At 36.5% G+C, this 20,373-nt stretch overlaps 1 protein-coding gene across 2 annotated transcripts in view; it reads left to right on the top strand.

The window, feature by feature from the left end:
- Positions 1 to 20,373, top strand: part of PPP4R3A (protein phosphatase 4 regulatory subunit 3A) — a 37,547-nt gene that overhangs the window by 11,277 nt on the left and 5,897 nt on the right. The window contains exons 2-10 of one of the 2 annotated variants that reach the window (XM_045807610.2): positions 858 to 913; positions 4,438 to 4,536; positions 8,118 to 8,735; positions 12,095 to 12,172; positions 12,255 to 12,371; positions 12,936 to 13,052; positions 14,884 to 15,015; positions 15,117 to 15,219; positions 16,459 to 16,617. In XM_045807610.2, the coding sequence (XP_045663566.1) occupies positions 858 to 913; positions 4,438 to 4,536; positions 8,118 to 8,735; positions 12,095 to 12,172; positions 12,255 to 12,371; positions 12,936 to 13,052; positions 14,884 to 15,015; positions 15,117 to 15,219; positions 16,459 to 16,617 (1,479 nt within the window). Of the gene's footprint in view, positions 1 to 857; positions 914 to 4,437; positions 4,537 to 8,117; positions 8,736 to 12,094; positions 12,173 to 12,254; positions 12,372 to 12,935; positions 13,092 to 14,883; positions 15,016 to 15,116; positions 15,220 to 16,458; positions 16,618 to 20,373 lie in introns of both variants that reach the window. The other variant, XM_045807608.2, reaches the window with a different exon arrangement.

Here is a 20,373-nt window from a genome sequence, read left to right as displayed (position 1 = left end):
AGTAAATCACTAAATGGGACAGTATCATAAGATTAGTAAATGAATTTTAACATTAAAAGCCAACTAATTAAATTTGGGAATGTTAAGAATCACCGTTTTCCTCAGCTCCCTAGCCACTATTTGGAAAGGAAAGTTAATGGTGATGTGTAATAGGAGAAGAAATGAAAGATTTGGATGAAGGACAGCTACAGAGAAAACTGCTGCTTCTTAAGCATTTTGGGCCAGTATTTGTCTTTAGATAGTACTTTGGGGATAAACTGGAACTAGAGTGAGGGGAGAGGCATAAAGCTGGTCTTAAAATTTGCTCTTTGTTATAAAGCAATAGTTATTTTCTGAATAGCACAAGTCCTATGATATGGCCAGGGAAAAGATAAAAATGTGCAAATTAAAATTAGTTTACTATGAAAAAATTGATCATTTGAAGACGAAGTGTGATAATTCTGGAACAGAAGTAAGAGACTTTCTGAAAGTGAACTGTAATGTGGGGATGTACTGGGGCAGTGGATTGTATCCAAGTCACAATGTACGTCACAGATTTAAACTCAGGCCACCTGGCTTTATGCTGCGCTGTTTCGCTACCCTGTGCTGCCCGTACGTTGTTAGATTTCTGTTACCATCCAGTCCTTACTCTTCAGATAATCGTGTCCTTGTTAAAAGTAAGCATGCATAAAGCAGGCATTTCTTGGGTTATAAGTTTTGTTATATTTAAATTTGTTTTTAAAATACTATTTCCTTAACTAAAGTTACATGTGTATCAAGTGTTCAGGAAAGGAAGTATGTGTGTATGTGATGGAATGTAATTATGCTGCTTTGCAATGACATAATGGAATGTTTTGTTTTGTTTTTCTGTTTCCTAGGTTCTCTACTTTTAGAGTCCAAAATAAATCCTAACACTGCATATCAGAAACAACAGGTAAAATTTTGAAGATGTTGTGTTTTACCTTGTATGCTATCCTCTCAGTTGGGTGATTAAATGAAAATTTACCATAGATTCCTTACAGTTAAAAATTCAAAACAGGTTACAGCATACTTTCCCAGCCTAATTCTAAAATGTGATTTCAGCCAATCTCTGTGGTGTATAAAGCAGTCATTTTATTTTAAACTTAAAAAAATTGTTTCAAGTTAAGCTAAGTTTTTGCTCCAGATATTTTTGCAACTTAGTTTTCAAAAGTTAAAACTAAAACAATACAGTTTTCCTATTTCTACCTAAAGAATAAAAAGTGACCACTGATGTAATAATCAGCTGTTAACACCACGAAAAGGTAGAAATTGCTTCCTTTGCTCTTGTAGATGCTAGTGCAGAAGGGACATTTCTGTCCCTACACAGCAACCCAGTGTAGATAAAAATCTGATTTCTTACATAGCCTGAATAGGACCTTAGAATAATACGGTAATAGAATAATGCAGTTTGTTAAGGCATCTTTCAGTTTTAGTACACTCTTTCTTGTATCCTTCGGATGAATAAGCAATATCTGAAAGTAAATCTTTCTCTACTTGGTAGACCTACTAGCACTGTCATCAAAAGGATAAGAGCACGTGTGTGCGCGCGTACACACACACACACACACGCACACAGATGTACTGAATACTGTACAAAGCCAACGAAAGCAATATCAGTCCCCTCAGTGCTCTGAAGGTACAGAAATAAAATTTAGAGTAAAGAATATTATTAGCACATTCATATGTATATATTATTTTATAAATATATTACTCTATAAATAAATTATGAAGTGCTTTGCTTCATCATTGACCATTAAAATACTACTAGAAGGAAGTTAGTGTTGGCTTTATTTTGCGTGTTAGATGATCTCTAAAGATTGTGACTTGCTTGAGCTTACACAGATAGCATATAGGAAAGCTGTTATTAATTCCTGTGTCTGCATGATGGTGTTTTATTTGTCCAGAAAACATTTGGTACAATATGAAATATTTTCTTGATAGTCTAATGGTCTAATAGTTTGTTGCTTTTAGTGTTCTTAAGAAAACTGGTTTGATTGGAGTGGCTGGAAACTAGAGTATTTTGTCTTTGATATTCTATACTTAAATACATAAATTCGTGTTTTGAGGCTTCAGTCAGTTGAAGAGTAAAAACACGTCCAAAGAAAAAGAAAAGATGAAGTCTGTTTTGAGGATGAATGAAGAAATCCTTATGGTGTAAGCTGTAGGTTGTTGGATGATAAATAAGATGATTTGGTGAAAATTAGACTCTTCAAGGAAAACAAGAAGAGCAATTCCTAAAAATTCTCAAACTTTTAAATTTGTCAAATGGGCACTTGAGAGCGTATGTCTAGTTGTGCCCTGTTTTAAGCCTACAGATGATTCTGAATTTACATTGCTTATGGTCCTATTCAATCTACCTTATTACCAATGTGATACTGGTTTTAGGCTTGTTTGGATCTTTATCACTGGTTTTCATAACTGTATGTATTATACCCATTTTAAAGATGAAGAAACAGACTCGGAGACTACACAGCCGACTAATATCTGGCGTGTTGATCTTACAATGTTTTGTGTGGTTTTTTTTTTTTTTTTTAAGATTTTATTTATTTGTCAGTGGGTGCCTGTGAACACAAGCAGGAGTAGGGACACAGGCAGAGGGAGAAGCAGACTCCCTGCTGAGCAAGGAGCCTGATGTGAGACTGATCCCAGGACCCTGCAATCATGACCTGAGCCGAAGGCAGATGCTTAACTGACTGAGCCACCCAGGCATCCCTTGATCTTACAATGTTAATGTGAAGTGTTTTGAGTTTGAACAGCTACTTAGTCACTATGGAACAGATGCCTACCTGGTATCCATGCCATGATCTCTAGAAGTTCATGAAGATAGTAAAAAGGGGTCTTTGACCTCTTGTTCAAAATTCTGAATAAAAATTGTGGATTTGTTCTATTAGTAATGCTGTACAGCCCAATCAAATTATCTTTTATTTACTTATGGCCAGTGTCCCTTTAGTTCAGTGACAGACTACTGGTTCTCATCATTGACAGTTACATAATTGACTGAAAAGACTTAATATGCAGTTTAGCAGACAAAATCAGGGGATCCATTTGTGTACAATAGGAGGTATCTTTGATAGTGAAAAGTATTAAAAACTGCCTCCATGTAAACATATTTTTTAAGGTACCTTAAAGATGGTCTATCGTGTTTCCTTAATGTAGGAACTTTTACCCTCCCTATAGATGCTCACCTAGCCTTTGCTTGGCTCCTTTCAGTTACTTATTAGATTGAATTATTTTTTTCTTTATATTGTACTCATATCTTTCTAACTCTGACTTCTCCTAATTTTTCTCTTTGGACCAGCCTGAAAAACTGCTACATGATCGCTGTTATGTTAGGCTTCTTTTAATTTTTTTTAATTAATTAATTAATTAGAGCACGAGCAAGCATGTGCGCTTATGAGCAGGAGGGGCAGAGGCAGAGGAAAAGGAATCTCAGGCAGATTCTGCACTGAGTGCAGAGCCTGATGAGGGGCTTGATCTCACGACCCTGAGATCATGACGAGCTGAAACCAAGAGTCAGTCGTCTAACCGACTGCACCACCCAGGCGTGCCCCAGGCTTCTTTTTTTTAAATGTAACTCTCCCTGGTACCATTCAGTATTTCATACATAAGAGGATTCACAAACCTCTCTCAACGAGCGGGCTCTTTTTTGAAATGGTTGATGGTTTGGAAACAGTGTATGTGTTTATTTTACTGTCTGTAAGTTTGAAAAGATACCTTAGACCCTGTAAATATTTTTATTATGCTATGCATATTGTAGAAGACAGACTGTACTACAGGGAATATAAAATGGTGTCAGTACTGTAAGTATAGTGTCTTGCAGAGATTACATCTTAATAAAAACTGTTGAACTGTTCATTAAACTTAACTATCATTAAATAAAAGTCTCTCTGAACAGGAGTAAAGGGACTGTGGGTGGTAGGAGCATCTTGCTTCTTGAACCATAGCACTTTGGTGAAAGCTAAAAAAAAAACCTATCCAGATAAAATCTCATATATTACAGATTTAGTGAATAATTTCATGGGCCTTGTGTGTCTCGGGTAAAAAACATGCAGTGCTGGTAATAGATGAGAGAAAGGGTTTTGTTATTAATCCCACCCTCCTGACATGCCCTAGTTACTGAATGCTCAGACTTCCTCTCTGGGCAATTTGGAGCATAAAATGAAACCTAGTACAAAGAATTAATACAATGTTTAGTTTGTATCTTTTAGTACATTTAGATTGGTCACTTTGTGGTGCTTCATATTCTGGTTAACTTCTTAAGGAAAACATTGTTTTCATTTTATAGACTGAACAGAGCTAGGTGTGAAAAGGCATTGTCAATCACAGTATCAGAGTTGCTCAGTACTGTCCTCAACTTGTTGCTTTTTTCATTTGTCTTATACTTTGACGTAGTTTGTGATAATTAAGGGATGTTAATTACACTTTTTTTCTCTCAAGGACACTTTGATTGTGTGGTCTGAAGCAGAAAATTATGACTTGGCCCTTAGCTTTCAAGAAAAAGCTGGATGTGATGAAATTTGGGAGAAAATATGTCAGGTAATTTTAAAAACTAGAAAATCAACATGCTAAGTATTTTGGTTTTTTGCTGAGCTTTTAGCTAATACCCAAGATTTTAAATAAATAGCATTTCATATTGATCTATTAAATTCATATTGTCTGTGAAAAGCTTGATTTATAGGAAAGCACAGTTTATTGACACCAAACTGTCCAGCCACGACCTTTGCTGAACTCCGCACTCTATATCCAGCTGCCTTTGAGAGCTCCTCCATCAGCGCTCACTGGTATTTCAGATCTAGTAGTCTAGAACCAAACCTAATCTCCACTAGATCTGTTCATTCTCCCATCTCTCTCATCTCAGTCAGTGTCATCCAGTTGCTGAAACCAGAAACTTGGCTGTTTTATTTATCCTTCCTTCATCACTTACATCCATTTAGTCCTTCAGCTATAAATCTTAAATCCATTCATTTATCCTTGTTTTCACTACTATCACAGTTTACCAAGCCACTCTCATTTCTTGCCTGGATTATTGCTTTCATCTTGATTGGTCTTCCCAAATCCATACCACAGATAGAGTGATCTTTTAAAAAATGCCGATCTGATCATATCACTTTATTCAGTAACTTCTTGTGACTCTTGACTGTCTCTTCAGCTTCATCTTGCTTGTTCTCGGTTGATTCTGGAATTTTCTAGTGACTCTAGTACCTTGGTCTGGTGACATAATCTCCACAGTCTTGTTGGGTGTACATTTATTATGCATTCTATTTTGCATTTATTATATGCTAAAGCCATTGGCTCTTGTTATAGACTCATTTGAACCATTGCATCCTAAGGACAGTTTCTCTATTTCCACATTTATTCTAGAGTATAATCTTCAGCAGATTCTTTGCTTTTTTTTTTTTTTTTTAAAGATTTATTTATTTGAAAGAGTGAATATGCACATGAGAGAGGGAGGAGGGACAAGGGGAGAGAATCTCAAGCAGACTCCCCCCCTGAGTGTGGAGCCTGACACCGGGCCGATCCCACAACTTGCCACCCAGGCGCCCCCTTAAGCAGATTCTTTAATTCATTGGTTCTCACAGCAGCATGACCTGGGAACTGACAGAAATGTAAATTCTGGGACCCCCCCATCCTGGATCTACTGAATCAGATGTTCTGTGAGTACTTCCCAGTAATTGTATTTGAATTATATTTGAACAAGTCCGCTAGGTCAGATTTTCTCCATAAAGGGTGAGATAGTAAATAATTTAGGCCTGTGGGCCATACAGTTTAACAACTGTTCAACTCTGCTGTTGTTATATGAAAGTAGCCATACATAACCCATAAATAAACAGCCATGGTTCTCTTCTAGTAAAATTTTATTTATGAAAATTGTTGGTTGGCCACATTTGGCTCTAGTTTGTCAATTCCTGCTTAAGCTGATTCTCATGTACCCTTGAGAGCCACTACCTTAATAAAGCTACTTGTCCTTGAGGCACAGTGTTTCCTTACCTCGTAGAATTTACTTCTGCTAGGTAGTCTGCTCAGCTCTGTTTTTCATATAATAACCTGTCAAACTTCCCTTTCCTTCTGCTGTGAAGGGCTTACATTTATAGCTGAATGCCTCTTCATACTTGCTGTTTGCTTTCTTTCCTGTACAGCTTTCATAGCCTGCCTTTAGATTGTGTCCTGTGGAGTTCTCCCACAGAAAGAGAGATGAGATTGAAGAGCTTGGGTATTATAAAAGCACCCATTGCTCAGACAGATTTTGTTCTTCACTTTTCTGAGTCGAACAATCCCACCCTGGACACAGTCTTCTATTAAACCAATATTTAACTCACACCTGGACTCAGTGCTTTGCTCTCAGGCCTGGCTCTCCTTTAGTAAATTGTCGGATCTTTACTTTTCCTTGGTCTGTAGTTCTTCACTTACACTTGGGGTAATAGTACTTCTGTACTTCTCTAGAGTAACTTTCCTAGGAATCACTGGCTATTTTTTTATTTTCTATCTAATCTTCCCCTTTAACTTGTGCATACTTTATGATCAAGATATAGTTTTCTACCAGTGTTTTGTGATCCTGTCTGTACTTACCAATTTCTAGATCCTGGCTTGTTCTAGAGAATTCATTACATTTTGCTCTTTGAGATCTTACATGTCTTCTGTTTCTTGAACCCTGCTCATTTTTTGATCTAGAAACAGCAAAAAGTCTCTCCATTTTCTAGTATCTTCCTTGATAGTAGTTATTAAGTCTAGGTGTATCTCTTTTTTTTTTTTTATAGACCTTTCATGGCCTTCACATTCTCATTTTCTTCATATCTGTCCAGACTGCTAAGACTTATCCTTTCTCTTAAGGAAGATTCTCTCTTCTAACTTATTCTACCTTTCTTTTGTTTTCATTCTTCCATTGCTCCGTTCAGTAAGACTGAAACATATTTGTCAAATCATTACAATTCCACCTTAATTCCCTGAGCAGATCAGATTCCAGGAAAATTCTAACCACAGACCTTTTTGATGACCTTTTAGCCTTCATATTTGCAGATAAACTAAAAATGATAGCATTTTCATCCATAGTAAGAGCTCTTGTCCCTTTACATTTGGCTTTTTAATCAAACACTACTAAATTGCTTTAGGTAGAGCCGTAGTTTGAGTTCCAGGAATCTAAAGCTATATTGAGAATTTATGTTGTTAACAAATTGGAGCCAACTCGAGACCATGCCGGGTACAGTCTGTGAATGTGCTTAGCTGCCTTTCAGTGGTACTGCCCACTGGGTTAAGGTCAAGACAATATCAACTTGCAACATATTTCAAGACCTGTTCCAGGCCTTCTTCCCTTCCGGTATCCATTTACAGTCTCTCTTAATCATGATAAGCAATTTAAGTTTCTTGGCCATTTCATATAAGGTCTAATTTTTCCATTTCTTTACTGTTCAACTTGGCCTGTTTTAGTGATGGTGTCTCAAATTATAGGGCCAAGATAGCAAAGCTCATTTTATTTCAAAATAAGTCCTTGACTTTGGGTAAAAATATTCTTTTATCTCAGAATGTATTTGTGAAAACTTCTAAGTTATGTTTTTATCATTAGAGCCCCTATACTGACATAAAGTTGGGGTTTATGACAAACTTTCAGGGCTTCTGGGGGTGATCATGAAAGCTACAGGTTTGGGTGACTAGAAAGGAAAACTTCTATGGTTTGGTTACTTTTAGTAGATATTCTTGGGTGATCTACTGTATTACACTCTGCTACATGTATGCTGCAGTTACTTTTTATATGGTTTCATTTTTGTGTGAGTATACTTGTTTACCACAGTGTTCTTACTCATATTTTCGGGCCACCAACGAGCATTCACAGCGCATCGGTGACCCAGTTTGGTCCAGAACCAGTTTGCACATATTCTTTGGCCCTTGCTTTCTGGAATTAAGGTTACAGTTTTCCTCATTGCTTACAATTACATGTATTTTCTGTGATCACAACATTATGATGTTTGATATTTATTTGAATTTTACTTAAAACTTCGAAGGGTTTGGTGGTGGCTATTCTGGAATATGATGCTAGGATTCTTACAACATCTCTTGTATTCATCTAAGAATATTTAGATTTGTTTGGTTATATTCTATTAGCTCTCATAAATCTTATTTAATAGGTTCAAGGAAAGGACCCTTCAGTGGACATCACTCAGGACCTTGTCGATGAATCTGAAGAGGAGCGTTTTGATGATATGTCATCACCAGGTTTAGAATTGCCGTCTTGTGAATTAAGTCGCCTTGAGGAAATTGCAGAACTTGTGGCATCATCTTTACCTTCCCCCCTGCGTCGTGAAAAACTTGCACTAGCACTGGAAAATGAGGGTTATATTAAAAAGCTCTTAGAGCTTTTTCATGTGTGTGAGGATTTGGAAAATATTGAAGGACTGCACCACTTGTATGAAATTATCAAAGGCATCTTCCTCTTGAATCGAACTGCTCTTTTCGAAGTTATGTTCTCTGAGGAATGTATAATGGACGTCATTGGATGCTTAGAATATGATCCTGCTTTATCACAACCACGAAAACACAGGGAATTTCTAACAAAAACAGCCAAGTTTAAAGAAGTGATTCCCATATCAGATCCTGAGCTGAAACAAAAAATTCATCAGACATACAGAGTTCAGTATATCCAAGATATGGTTCTACCTACCCCTTCAGTCTTTGAAGAAAATATGTTATCGACACTTCACTCCTTTATCTTTTTCAATAAGGTAGAAATTGTTGGTATGTTACAGGTGAGTTAGATCATTTTTTTCCCTACTTACAAAGATACCTTCTTGATTGATACCATCTAAACTGTTAATTGATTCAGCAGAAGTAATTTCCTGTCCCTTTTAAATACCAATTTTGATTTTTGTCTAAAGGTATATATTTGGGTGGTACTAGAAAAGATTATAGTATTTAATACTATGGGACCAGAAGGTTGTTTTGTTTACATCAGGAACATAAATGTGATGAAGTCTAGCTTGAAAAAATTACAGGGGAATGAATGGTCTTAACAAAACGATTAAATGTAGAATTTTCAGTTATGCATAGAACAGAATCAGAGAGAAAGATAAAAAAGATAAAATGAAGAGGCCAAGAAGTATGTCATTAAATATAGAATATAAATAAATAAATTCTGTGGAATTGGTAGCACTGTCAGATCATTATATATTAAAAGCCTAGTATTAGGGTCAAGAGAATATAGCAGATATTGGCAAATTATAGTTGCAGGTATCCTTACCAAAAGGCATGCTTTTGTAACAGATGAAAGTATGGGGAAGTTGGATGTGAATATGAGTTACAGCTCAACCTGTCACTTAATAGCTATGGGCTACTTGGCAACTTTCTTACCCTCTTAAAGCTTCAGTTCCCTGATTTGAAGGATGGTGGTATTAGTATCAACCCTATAAAGTCATCTGAAGATTAAAGAAGATCATGCATGAACATGATCCAAGACTCTTGAGTATTTTCTTTTTTTTTTTTTAAGAGCATGTAGGTGTGTGAGTGGAGGTGTGGGGCGAAGGGCAGAGGGAGAGAATCTTGAGCAGGCTCCATGTCCAGCACAGAGCCCGACACGGGGCTCAATGCAGGCTTGATTTCACAACCCAGAGATCATGACCTGAGCCAAAATCAAGAGTTGGACGCTTAACAGACTGAGCCACCCAGGCACCGGAGCATTGTTTAAAAATATCTATTAGTAATTACTGTATTAAACTCCAGATTTTCTTTCTACAGTATGCCCAGTCTCTCAGGTCTGGGTTTTAGGGTGCTTGCATCAGAATTGCCTAGAGTGTAACGTTTCCTGGATTCTGCACAAAACACAGAAATCAAAATTATGAGAGCTGACAATCTACATTTGTAACACCCCCAAAGTCAGAGAACCTCTCAGTATATTACCCCATAGTGTAGGAATTAGTCTGTTCTAACTGAAATAGAACTTTAAAGTTTGTGTGGTGTAAAGATTTGTGAGTTGCACAGTGCCCATGATTTTTATTTCTTTGATGCCCATGATATTGGAAGAATAACGGATAAATGGTATGACTTGGAAGACTTAAGACCTTTCCTCAGATCTACAAATAAAAATTATTTGAAACCTGGATTTGTTAAAGGAGGCAGAAAAAACATCAGAGCTCTTTGTAGCACATTAGGATTAAAGCAGTAAGTTTAATCTGTATGGCTATTCCTTTTTAGAAAATTGCTGTATTTTAGAGTCCCTGTCTTTGACATCTTCCCAAAAAAACCCAAAAAACAAAACATGAATTCGAACAGAAAAATCAGTTTTACCAACGCTGCTGTCCTGGAGCTAGGAATAATTCTGGTTCATGTTGACCAATTTGATGTGCTTCCCGTTCATTTAAGACAGACATGTAAACAATACAGGCAATACAGTCTGGTAAGGACAATAGTAATCTCTATACAGTATATTGTGTTGATAATGGAGGAGGGAGAAGGTTTTGGTACCAATTTTTATTCTTTGATAAGAATCTCGTTTTTACTGGCTACCTAGTAGATACAGCCTCTGTTCTGGTCCACTTTTGATTCCTGGTTTCCTGGGATAGTCCTGAGTGCGTCTGGTCCTTTAGCTCCACATGATTCTCATTTTGTTATGCAAGGATTTGTCACTTGGGTGTTTTCTTGGTCTTCATACCTGTGAAATGCCAGTTTTATTCATTAAGTATGAATAATTTCAAGTTGTTAAGTCTTTGTTTTGCTACATTATGCTGCTTTGTAAAATCCTGGCTGCCATTGCTGTAGTTCTGTTTCTCTTGATACAGGTACTTACATCCGAAGTGCTGCTATGAAGGAAAGAGAATTTTATACATTTTGTGACAGTGGGTGATTGAGATATAATTTAAAGCAGGTTCTTACCCCCCTTGTGTATACAATCGTATCCTCCCTTTACTATTAACTGCTCTGTATGTAATACTGTTAAACATTCTTGTTTTTTTTTTTAAACATTCTTAATTCTCTCAACTTCTGTACCCCCCCAGTGCAGCAGTTCAGAGACTCTTTTTCAATCATTTGATTTCCAGTTGGTGGGATATATTAGATCTGGGATGTATCTTGAAATTGCATGCCATTTGAGGTACAGCCTGTTTGTACATTTTAGAAAAAAGTAGGAATAACCAATTTAATATCACAGAAAAGATTTCCTAAGAATGTGCCACAGTGAATATGGAGTTTATAATCTAGTGGGAGATGACATACACACATACACATACATTTATACATATGTAGATATATTTAGACTTAGGGATGTCTGTAGGGCTGAAGTAGTGCTGAATCTAGTACTAGCTGAGACAGTATGGAATTAAAGTATAACACTGTCTTAGTTAAAAAATAGTGATGGGAAAAATTTGAACAGATTATCAGGAAGGTCTGTGCCACTTGCTGTGGTTGGTCTTTGGGTAAGTTTCTTAATCTGTCTCAATTATAAAATGAGGTAAGATAACATCTGAGGTTCTTTCCAAGTTCTGTATTGATTTACCCACATTAGCAATTTTCTCCAAAATACGTATTAAATTTTGTGTGTCTGGATGGGATATCAGTCAGATAATAGGTGTATCTTTTAAAGCTCTGCATTTAGCTTTTTGAATAACTGAATCATTTTCTGCATCTTTACAACGTGAAAGCTTTATCTTAATTTTTACCTTCATTTGAGAGGTGGTAGAACTTTAACCTCTAAAGGTAAGATTTTAAGATTCTCTAAATGAGGGGTTTGCAAACTATGGCCCATATCTGTTTTTATAAATAAAGTTTTATTTGAACATAGACATACTTACCTGCATATTGTCTGTGGATGTTTCCTACTGTAATAACAGAGTTGAATAGTTGTGGTAGAGACCTTATGGTCTATAAAGCATAATGGACACAGTGTGGCCCTTAAATAAACTTAGGAAATAAGGCCTTTCCAAAATGTAAAGAAAAATCTTCTGTATAAATCTCCAGTTTATTCTTTAATAGTTTCGTTTTTCCTTCTCTTAAAAAATACTGTTGCCAATACCATCTTTCCTTTTTCCAGTTAGTGCAGTTTATATTTTACAGTATCTGAAAACTATGTTTTAATATACTCTTACCATTAGCATCAATTTATCCTTTGATTTAACAGGAGGATGAAAAATTTCTGACAGATTTGTTTGCACAACTAACAGATGAAGCAACAGATGAGGAAAAAAGACAGGAATTGGTAAGAAATTTGGTACTTATGAAGGGCACAAAGCTAAAACAACAGATCTTTTTATATTCACTTGTCCTTTTCCTTATTTTAGGTTAACTTTTTAAAAGAATTTTGTGCGTTTTCCCAAACGCTACAACCTCAAAACAGAGATGCTTTTTTCAAGACTTTGTCAAATATGGGCATATTACCAGCTTTAGAAGTCATCCTTGTAAGTTTTTCTCCTTACATTTAATTACAATTATATATTTTTATTTTTTAAGATTGATTTTATTTGAGAGAGAAAGCACAAGTGGGGGGAGGGGCAGAGAGGGAAAGGCAGGTTCCCCACTGAGCAGGACCCTGGGATCGTGACCTGAGCCAAAGGCAGCTGCTTAACTGTATGAGCCACGCAGGTGCCCCTATTACCATTATATTTTTAATCCACAAAAATATGTTTTTATGTAATATGCAAGTGTTTGACTATAGCCAATATTTAATATTAGCTGTGTATTACATAAAGTAAAAAAGCTGTAAAATTCTAGTATTACAGAGTCCTTACATGATACTGAAAGAATATTCAGAGGAATTTTCTGTATTTTTAATAATAGTTAATTTTGCCGCCTGTTGGGATGTTAAGGAAAGTAACTTTATCCATAGAACAAGCTTTACATGCCAGATTTCCCTGACCTCTCTTATTTCGGTGTTTTCTTTTAATTGGGTAGATTTTGGATTTTATATAGCTATAAGCTGTATTTTTATAAGTATAGGAGAAATAAGTGCTTTTTATCTGCAGGGCATGGATGATACACAGGTGCGAAGTGCTGCTACTGATATATTCTCATACTTGGTTGAATATAATCCATCCATGGTACGAGAGTTTGTCATGCAGGAGGCACAACAGAATGATGATGTAAGTAAGAAGTTAACAGAGCAAAAAATAACCAACAAGGTAAATATTATTTGCACTAACAGTAAGTATTTGTACATGGGGAGCTAGAACTGTATTTTTATTTATTTTTAAAGATTTAAATAGCTGATATTTGGGGAAAGTGTAGCCAGAATGTCAAATGGCTTATTTTTCCCGAAATTGGCTCCTGTCTCCGTTTATGAATTGTGTGTTACACAGGTGTTTGTTAATGCTCCACTGAAACGTGTTCTTAAGTTTCTGCGATCACGTTTCTTAATTCTGTCGTTCACGTGCTACGTTGTCGTTTTAATCATTTAATCAATAAATTGTTCTTCTGTATGTGGAATTATAAGTAACTTCCCTAGGAAAACATTGACTTTGCTAGGGATAGGTTCTAAAAATCACCAAGAATGAAGAAATGAAGCACAGTCCCTTGGAAAAGTATTTAGGGCACTTTCTTTACCGACTAACCATAAGGAGCAAGCTGTTGTCTTGTTCCCTCACACACATCAGTTTTAAAGTAAGGGAGGGAATCTGTCCTGATAATGTGAAGGGTGCTCCTGGAGTATATGGCACATGGCATATGCAGCAGCCCCACATGTGTGTGCTCTTCGGTTTTAGTTTTAGATCATTAAACCAATGATACTGATTTTTTTTCCCTCCTTTCCCCAAAATCTTACAAGTAACTTTTAAGAATAGACTGACATATTTTGCCCTCAACTGCATCTTAAAAGGGGAGGGGGGCATCCTCTTAGGAAAAAAAAAACCTATGCACCATTCCTATTGTATTTTTACAAAATGAGAAAATAGACTTCTACCTTTGGAAAAAATCTTAATGCGTTATGTCAAAGGGAAGTGGAACGCCTAGTAACTTCTGTATTTAAGGTGCTTTTTGTTTTTGTTTTTTTGTTTTTTGTGGTTTTTTTGCCAGGGTAAGTGTAGAGAAGTACCAGTTTGAACTGTTCAATATTATGTCACATTTTTCTTTAATAAAAGTCTTATCCAGAAAACCAAAATACCTGTATTAATTTAAAATAAAGGCTGTTCTTGGCCCTGAAACCTGCTAGTTGCACATACAGTGATCTACTTCTCTCACACACAGTAGGCTTCTTGATTCCTAATCTCGATCTTTAGGTCCATCCTACTACTGCATACACAGACAAGAGCAGAGGTTTCCTCACTGCATCCCCTTCTGTTTGTAGTTACTCCTTGGGCCAGGAACACCAGTCATAGAGCCTCAGGAAAACTAGTTATCAATTTTCAGTGACATTTGGGATCTGTGTAACAGATTTGTTCTCTGTGCTATCTAAATACCATAATCTTGTTTCCCCTAATTTCACACATTTGGGTACCAACTAGATTTACTTTAAATGGAAACTTTGTATCATTTCCATAAATGGGGAATAGATACAGATCTCATTTGCCAAAAATAGAAGGAATCTATAGAAATGCAGTGAAAGTGGAACAGTGGTGTAAATTCTAGCTAAATATTTTATTAAACTGAAGGTCTATTACCTTTCTTCAGAAGGGAAATTTTGTTATCAAGAAGTATAAAGTTCTATTAGCACCAAACAAAGTTGATTTTTGCTTTAATCAAAGGGACTTAAAAATAGAGAAAGAAAGAAACTTTCTTTTCTGCATTACCTAGTGTAAATGTGCCTGTGCCACACTTGAGGGAAACACTGCCGTATATCCTGTTAAAGCAGTTAGTCGTTTCATTTTGGGTGCAGTTAACGAGACAGCTAGAGCTAGGTGTAATGCTGTAACATGTCATAGTATGTGCTTTTCCATTCTCATAATAAGTGATCCTTATTGTGTGTACTTCTCTCACCAGGATATTTTGCTCATCAACCTCATTATAGAACATATGATTTGTGATACAGACCCTGAACTTGGAGGAGCAGTCCAACTTATGGGCCTGCTTCGAACTTTAGTTGACCCAGAAAACATGTTAGCTACTGCCAATGTAAGCCACAGGCATTTTTCTCTTTCTCATACTAGTATGTTGTTTATTATTGGTAGGAGCCAGTGCAGTTAAAATTCATGTAAATGTTTTTGATTCCTTAGAAAACAGAGAAGACTGAGTTTCTGGGTTTCTTTTACAAGCACTGTATGCATGTCCTCACTGCTCCCTTACTGGCAAATACAACAGAAGATAAACCTAGCAAAGGTAAGATAATGCAGGTTGGTAGTAAGGTTCTTTGTTCTTGAGTTCTGAAACTCAGAGTTGATGTAGAGTAATAGTCTTCAAAAGTTCAAGCCATTTGGTTAACACAGAGGCGTAATAATATATCTTCAAAAGTGTTCAAGGTAGACTTTCTTTAAAGTGCTATAACTGGTGATAATAAGATGTAAAAGAGGAGATGATTGTTGCTTTCAGAATTTAAAAACACTTCTGTTAAAGCAATATTGATATTTACATAGGTTAAATAAATAGAAGGAAGTAATTGTGAAAAAATCATTTTAGGTTAATTGGCACTTCAGATCTGTAGCGCAGAGCTGCTTACTATTAAGCCTCTTATTTGCATTGAGCATTATTCATAGGTAAGGGATTACTCTTATTTCTGCATTTTATTCCTTTAGCTTGCATAGTGTGTTTAATTCAGAAAGTAGTTTTAGGGTCTTCGATGGGAAATCCCTTATTGACATTTCAAGAATATTTTGTTGTATAAATTACCAGTATAGTATAACTTAAAATACAACTTAGTAAATGTTAAATTTACCCTTTTTTTATGATTCTAGAATCACGTCTTAGACACGTGATATTCATTTTTCCTGTCTACTTCATTCATATTAGGTAAAGCTTGAGGCTTCTTTCCAAAGGCATATATTTAGTCTTCAAACATTTATTTAAAAAAACCCATTGTGTGGAAGGCACTGTGCTGTAATCTTTAGGGGCTAAATGGGGGAAATGAAAAAGTGAGTAAAATACTTTCAGAGGCTTGCTGCGAGGAAGAAAGGTAAGCCAGTAATTATAATCCATTGTGGATTCATTCTATGTAATAAAGGACCCATAAAACACATTGGAATCATAGGAGCAGGGAGAGTAATTCCACCAAAGACGAGATGGGATCTTTCTGGATCTCCTGTGCTGTGTGTACATCTTATGAGGGCCGTGTTAAGACATGGTAGAGCATTCTTGCACTTGGGAATAAAGCAGAGCTAATAGATTTGTGTCCCAGCTCTTGCCGTATTCAGACTTGGGTTTTGTGAAAATAATTCATCAGAGTTAAGAAAATGTAAAGCACAGTTCTCGGGGCACATGGTAGGGATTCAGTGTTCGTTCCCTTTTCCTTAACTTTAAAATTTTGGGTCAACAGAAAGGATTTTACTTGGTTGGAACTTGGATACTTACAGTTAGAAAGGAAAAGAATATTAGTCCTTAAATATAATTGTGTTTTGTTTTTAGATGATTTTCAGACTGCGCAGTTGCTGGCACTTGTACTGGAATTGTTAACATTCTGTGTGGAGCACCACACCTACCACATAAAGAACTACATTATTAACAAGGACATCCTCCGCAGAGTGCTGGTTCTCATGGCCTCAAAGCATGCTTTCTTGGCATTATGTAAGTGTTGCTTCCGGTAGAATTATTTATTATCTATATATTATCGTGTTGCCGGAGAAGAAAAGATCACAGACTTCAGGACACCTAGATTCTAACAGGAAACTACACCAATTCTGTAGTTTCACCACAATTGGAGATAATTTTCCTCATTCGCATCTTTCTTTCATATACAGCAAAGGGCTTAGTGTATATCCACAAAATATGTTAAAGTATTCTTCTCCACTAATATGGCACCTAAGATCATTTTACCTCAGTTATTTTTTTAGTACTGCCTTCCTCATTACAAGTTAGGCATTCTTGTGAAACTTACATTAAATCATGAAGAACATTTTTGTAATTTGGAAAATCTTTAGCTAATAGCACTGAGTTGCTAAAACACATTCAGAGTTACAGAAGGCCCAGCACAAGTGTCTGTAGATGGTCAATTCGTTAATTGCACAAATATTTTTTCTCGGCGTTACTGAGAAATATTTGACATAAAACATATTGTTACCTCAGGTACTTTAGAGCAAGGGTGCCAAACCTCAGAAGTGACCAGATCCAGCCTGTGCTCTACTTTTGCATGACCTGCAAGCTGAAAAGTGGTTTTTAGGTTTCTTAAAGGGTTGTTTAAAAACAGCAACTGCAGAGGCCATATGCGGCCTATGAAGCCTAAAATGTGTACTTGTAAACAATATTTATGGGGAAAGTTTGTCAGCTCTTAAAGCAACAACTAGGTTGTTCTTGGTTATGTTATTTTTCAAAAATTAACTCTAACTGTGTTCTTAAGGCCCTAGTTTGTGAAGTAAAGCATGTTTCAGAATTGGAAGTAGGTTATTTAAGACTATTCTTGATCCCAGCAGCCAGCCTTTCTTGGTAAGTTGACCAAGACTTAGAGGCTCAGTAAAATATGTCTGCTGGTAACTTCTGTCTTTTGGTTTCTGTGGGTAAGTTTGGTTGTTTGGTGGTGGTTTGACGGCATCACAGTCATTCACTAATTAGAGGCCTGAACATACATACCCAGTTTTGCTATTTTTTTTAACCTCATTTACAAATTTTTTACTTCATGGATTTTTAAAAATATCCTAAAATTATAAAAACGTGGTTTATAAGGATGTTTCTGATGTTGATTTGCTCTAAAATATTTTATCTTTAAAATAGTATTAGAAATAAGTATCCTTCTAAAAACATGAAACTTTCTATCAGGGTAACAGTTACAGTTGCCTTAGTTTTTCTGGCTAATGTACACACTGGAGGAATGACTGAGAGTACATGTATTCACGGTATGAATTCACGGTTTTCCAACTTTTCAGGTGTTTAGTGCAGTTACTTTCTGTTGATTGTCCAGGAACTTTGATGTTACCTTAGAAATCTTTTTCAGCCAAAAGTAACAGGTAGCATTTTGTGGCATTAACCTAGACTGCTAAGGATAGCAAAAATAAATTATTTTGGTTCTACCGTACTAATATCCATGAGCTTAGCATTTGCAAAAGAAGAGCTTTTAAACTCATAGTCATTTTCCTTATGTACCTACGACAGCAAAACAGAGCCCCACGACCAAGTTGAGAGGGAGTTTGTACAGACCTTTCTTTCTTGTTACCGTAGAAAGTTTTGTTTGAGTGTGGGAAAGGGAGGTTAGGACAGAATGGAAAAACTAAATAAGTTAATCAGTTTTATTTTGATAAATGTATTAAACACCTACCATATTTTATCAGTTTTAAGCTCTGCATTTTAGACATTTATCATCTCTCAAATCAAGGTGAGTCTTAAAATTAATGGCATGTCATCGTGATTGATAGTTCTGTCTGTTTGATTTTCTTAGTAGTAGAGAAAGTTTTTTGCAATCAGGGGCATCTCAGATTTGATGAAGATGCTGGATACCTGGAAATTACAAGGAAAACGCGGACCATTAAGACCTGGACTCCGCTGTCAAGGGGTTTTGAGTTCAGTTAGGAGGAGATAGTCATTTAAAAACCAAAATGTCAAAAGTACTATATTGAGGTGTGTTTGAAAGCATAGTGGAAAAATTTTATTCTACATGAATGAGTCAAATCAGGAAAATTTCGCAGGGGAGGTAAATTGGGTTGTGTCTTGGTCTTGGGAGAATGTGACATTCTTGGTCGAAGGCACAGCTGATGTACATCTGTGGGAAAAGTGTAGCGTGAGAATGGTTTGGTGCAAGGGGACCACACAGTCCAGTGGGGGAGTGTAGGAAAGGAAAAGGCTTTCTCGGTTCAGGTCGTCTCATTGTTTTGCTTGCAGTATTACAAAGAAAGTTTCAGTTTAATGAGAACTATGAAGAGATACATTACAAGGAAGGTTTATATTGTAGGAAACTAAGCATGTTAGCAAAATTTTAGTTATGTTTTATTGTTTAACAATAACTCAGTTCGAAAAATGCTGACTCTTAAATGAATCTATGTGGCTGTCTTCCCAGATTCAGAACATAAGTAGTTTCTGGAAGAAGACGCCAATCATTAGGAATGAGCATTCTAGGACTGGCTTTAAGAGTATACAGTAGGGGTTTTTGATCAAGGATTTCTAAAAGAGCTAAGTGGGAGGTTTAAGATATTTTCAGTCTTCTAAGATTATACACTGAGGGGCACCTGGGTGGCACAGCGGTTAAGCGTCTGTCTTCGGCTCAGGGCGTGATCCCGGCGTTATGGGATCGAGCCCCACATCAGGCTCCTCCGCTAGGAGCCTGCTTCTTCCTCTCCCACTCCCCCTACTTGTGTTCCCTCTCTCGCTGGCTGTCTCTATCTCTGTCGAATAAATAAATAAAAAATCTTAAAAAAAAAAAAAGATTATACACTGAAAGTATTAGGTAGAGTGTTGAAGGGAGGATTTCATAAGTAAGTTTAGATGCCCTCTTGTAAAGATAAAAGATAATGAGTGGTTAAATGTAAACAGTTTGGGGACTTACGGAACTTCTCCTTTTTTATATCTGCTGCTTATTAGAATGCTTTTATCCTATTTAAAGACAACGAATCAGGTGTGTAGGTGAGACAAGCAGTCCTTTCAAAATTTAGGTCTTCGTAAGGTTAGATTCTGTACATACGCCACTTTTACCAGTCTCATTTCTTTGGCCTTTCAGGATTCATGTTGTCTAGTCTTTTGTTAAAAGTATGGAAATCTGTGACAGGAATAAAACACAATTTTATTGTAGATGCTTTTATTCAGCCATCACAAGTTACGTAGGAGGCAAAAAGTCTCAACTTTGTGACATGAAATCTCATGTTGTGTTAACATAAAGATGAATTACTTGTTTTAGAGATGACTGAAACGAAGCACCAGAGATTCCTGGCATGTTAATGAAGGTTAGAGATAAGGGAAGCAGAGTGTACTTTACTTTGGAAGCCCAGCAGTTCTGCCAATGTGACCTATTCCAAAAGCTTTCTCTAATTTCCTTTGAGCGATTCGACTTCATAGAGCTCGCTGGTAAATTTTTGAAAGCAGCTTTTGTTCAGCAGCAAGTAGTGGTTGGCTATTCTTGATGTAGTTTTCTTTTGGGGGAGGGGTTTGAATGGAAATAACCCAGTTCTGGATATAAATAAATCAGGGCAAATTGAAATGAGGAGCAAAACAAAGACCGTTAGAACCCCACCTCTGTCTACACCAGCAGTTTTTGGGACAGAACTACTCTTGAGGGAATGGTGGCACTGCATACCTTGGTCTTAGTGAATTCTAGGAAGGGAGTTTCTTTTCACTTACCTGGGAACTGCATGCAGCCCACGGGGTTCAGCTAGTGTGTGTTATGGTAGGACACAAGTCTCCACG

Source organism: Ursus americanus, chromosome 26 (genome assembly GCF_024610735.1).
Source record: "Ursus americanus isolate L20-20 chromosome 26, mUrsAme1.1.p, whole genome shotgun sequence".
NCBI classification, from domain to species: Eukaryota; Metazoa; Chordata; class Mammalia; order Carnivora; family Ursidae; genus Ursus; species Ursus americanus.
This window is presented reverse-complemented; position numbering and strand designations above follow the sequence as displayed.